The 2959-nt window shown below is 70.2% G+C and overlaps 1 protein-coding gene across 1 annotated transcript in view; it reads left to right on the forward strand.

The window, feature by feature from the left end:
• The first annotated feature begins 2197 nt into the window (after positions 1-2197).
• The window catches only part of TMEM121 (transmembrane protein 121), a 1384-nt gene continuing 622 nt past the window's right edge, over positions 2198-2959 (forward strand). The window contains 2 exon segments of the mRNA XM_006926963.3: positions 2198-2957; position 2959. The exon segment at position 2959 is cut by the window's right edge and continues 622 nt beyond it. Of these exon segments, the coding sequence (XP_006927025.1) occupies positions 2260-2957; position 2959 (699 nt within the window). The 5' untranslated portion in view covers positions 2198-2259.

Genomic DNA, 2959 nt, shown 5'->3' on the forward strand with positions numbered 1-2959 from the left:
GTGAGGCCTGGGCCGGGGGGCCCGCGGTGGGGCCGAGGAGCAGAGGGGCCGCCTGCTGGGGCTGCCCAAGCCCTTCCCCGCCCTGGGTCTGGTGGGCGCTGGCGGGGGGCGGCAGCCTTTCCTCCCCGCTCTCGTGGGCACGGAGGGTGGTTCCGGGTGGAGTCCCGTGCGGGGGGCGGGCAGGTGGCGAGGGGCCGGAGGCTGCAGAGTCTGTGAGGTCTGCGCGGAGGGGCGTGCGGGGGACACGCGGCGGCACAGGACAGCTAGAGCGGGAGGGCCTGCACGGGTCCCAGGGAGAGGCCCGGGCAGAGTGGGGGAGGGGTGGTCCGGCCGGGCTCTGGCTTCTGGGGGCAGGGCCGGGGCTCCCTCTGTGGCTCGGGTTGGGATGGGGTCAGGCCGGACACCCTCGGCCCTCGCCCGGAGTTTGACGAGTGACTGAGTGAGCGAGAGTCCCGTGGGGTGGACGCGGAGCAAGGGGACAGTAGTGTGGCGGCTCTCGGGGTGTTTGGCCTGGCGAGGGCCGGGGGAAAGGAAATTCGCAGGCCACCTCTGCAGCCAGAGGCGGCCCTGGTGTGTGGGGGCGCTTCTTGCGTCAAGGGTGTCCACCCAGCGGGGGTGAGAACAGGGTGGGCGTGTGGGTGGGGAGGAGCTCGTGGAACTGCGGGTCTGGGCACAGGCCCATGACCCCCAGGCACCCTCTCCTCCAGGTGTCTGAGCTCAGACCAGTCAGAGGTCCCCTGCGAGTGGGTACTGGGTGGGGGTCCGGTCAGAGGAGGGCCTCCTCTGGTCAGTGGGGACTGCGTTGTCACAGGAGGCGGGCCAAGCACTGGCTCCACAATCAGGCATGACATTAAGTTTTATGTTTTCGTCTAGATAGGGCAGTTAACAGAGCCCCGAGGCCAGGGGTGCTGTGAGGGGGAGGGTGGGGGGGGCTGGCTGGAAGCGATTCTGCAGGTGACTTCTGGGTGGGTGGGGATGTGCAGGCCTCCATCATGCCCTGGGTGTGAACCGGCACAGGCGTGGGCCCCACAGCCTGCTGTGTGACTCCAACCAGTGCAGCCATGACAACCGGTGCCAGGGGTGTGAGAGAGGTTCAGGGGGCTGCGAGACTCAAAGGGAGTCGGGTGCGCATAGCAGGGCGGGCTTCCCGAGTTTACTGTGAAGGCTGCGGGGAGGGGAGAGGAGGGGAGAGAGCGCAGGGGGCCCGCCCCTTCACAGTGAGCTGGGCAGTGTGGGTGCGCTGGCCAGGTGCGGGGAGTATGCGCGGTGGGGATGCGGCCAGGAAGCCAGCCTCCCAAGGCAGTGGGGAGGCCGGGTGGGAGCAGAGCGGGCAGAGAATGGTTCGCATGCATGGGGAAGGTGGCCCAAGGCAGACTGAATCACCAGGCAGGGAGGCCCCGAGAGGCCTGTAGGGTGGAGTTGGCCGGCTGTCAGTCCTGCATCAGAAAACCTGGGTCTCAGGATGGGGCCTTGGCTTCCGCCGGCCTCCCGCACTCCCGGAGCGCGCAGGCCACCTCCCCGTCCAGCGCGGCGCGCGGGCAGAGGGGACGCCGGAACCCCTGCGGGAACGTGCACGGGCGTGGGGCCCAGGCCGCCAGAGCCGGAGGGACGGCCGCTTGGGCCCAGCAGGGACGAACCACTGGGGATCCGAGGACGCGCGCGGCTGAGAGAAGCCACTTCCGTTTCATTTTCTTCCTGGCGGCGGCAGGAATGAGGTCTTGGGTCTCAGGTGGGGCTGCAGCGCCCTCTGGAGGCCCCGCTGCCGGCTCCCGGTCCCCGGGGCGCGCATTGGCGCGTGCGTGCCACAGAGGCCTCGGGCGCATCGCGCGGATCGGGGGAGGCCGCCCCCCACCGCACCCTGACTCTGTCTCCTCTGGTCTCCTCAGGTTCCTAGCTCGCGGGCCGGGAGCGGTGGCGCCCTCAGGGCGGCTGGACGGACTCTGCTGCGCCATGCCCGCAGGCTGAGCGCCGCTGCTGCCGGGCCCGCATTGGCGCGTGCGTGCCACAGAGGCCTCGGGCGCATCGCGCGGATCGGGGGAGGCCGCCCCCCACCGCACCCTGACTCTGTCTCCTCTGGTCTCCTCAGGTTCCTAGCTCGCGGGCCGGGAGCGGTGGCGCCCTCAGGGCGGCTGGACGGACTCTGCTGCGCCATGCCCGCAGGCTGAGCGCCGCTGCTGCCGGGCCCCGTGTCGCTCCCGGGCCTCGTCCCGCCTCGCGTGGAGGCCGCGCGCGCCCAGGCCCGGGCCCTGGCGGCCCACCATGGTGCTGCCGCCCCCGGACCGGCGCCACGTGTGCCTGACCACGCTTGTGATCATGGGCAGCATGGCGGTCATGGACGCGTACCTGGTAGAGCAGAACCAGGGCCCGCGCAAGATCGGCGTGTGCATCATCGTGCTGGTGGGCGACGTGTGCTTCCTACTGGTGCTGCGCTATGTGGCCGTGTGGGTGGGCGCCGAGGTGCGCACGGCCAAGCGCGGCTACGCCATGATCCTCTGGTTCCTCTACATCTTCGTGCTGGAGATCAAGCTCTACTTCATCTTCCAGAACTACAAGGCGGCGCGGCGGGGCGCCGGCGACACGCTGACGCTGCTGCTGTCGGTGTGCGTGCCCGGCCTCTTCCTGCTGCTCGTGGCGCTCGACCGCATGGAGTACGTGCGCACCTTCCGCAAACGCGAGGACCTGCGCGGCCGCCTCTTCTGGGTGGCGCTGGACCTTCTGGACCTGCTGGACATGCAGGCCAACCTGTGGGAGCCGCCGCGCACCGGGCTGCCGCTGTGGGCCGAGGGCCTCACCTTCTTCTACTGCTACATGCTGCTGCTCGTGCTGCCGTGCGTGGCGCTCAGCGAGGTCAGCATGCAGGGCGAGCACATCGCGCCCCAAAAGATGATGCTCTACCCCGTGCTCAGCCTCGCCACCGTCAACGTGGTGGCCGTGCTGGCGCGCGCCGCCAACATGGCGC

This window comes from Pteropus alecto, unplaced genomic scaffold, assembly GCF_000325575.1.
Source record: "Pteropus alecto unplaced genomic scaffold, ASM32557v1 scaffold8, whole genome shotgun sequence".
In the NCBI taxonomy this organism is placed as follows: Eukaryota; Metazoa; Chordata; class Mammalia; order Chiroptera; family Pteropodidae; genus Pteropus; species Pteropus alecto.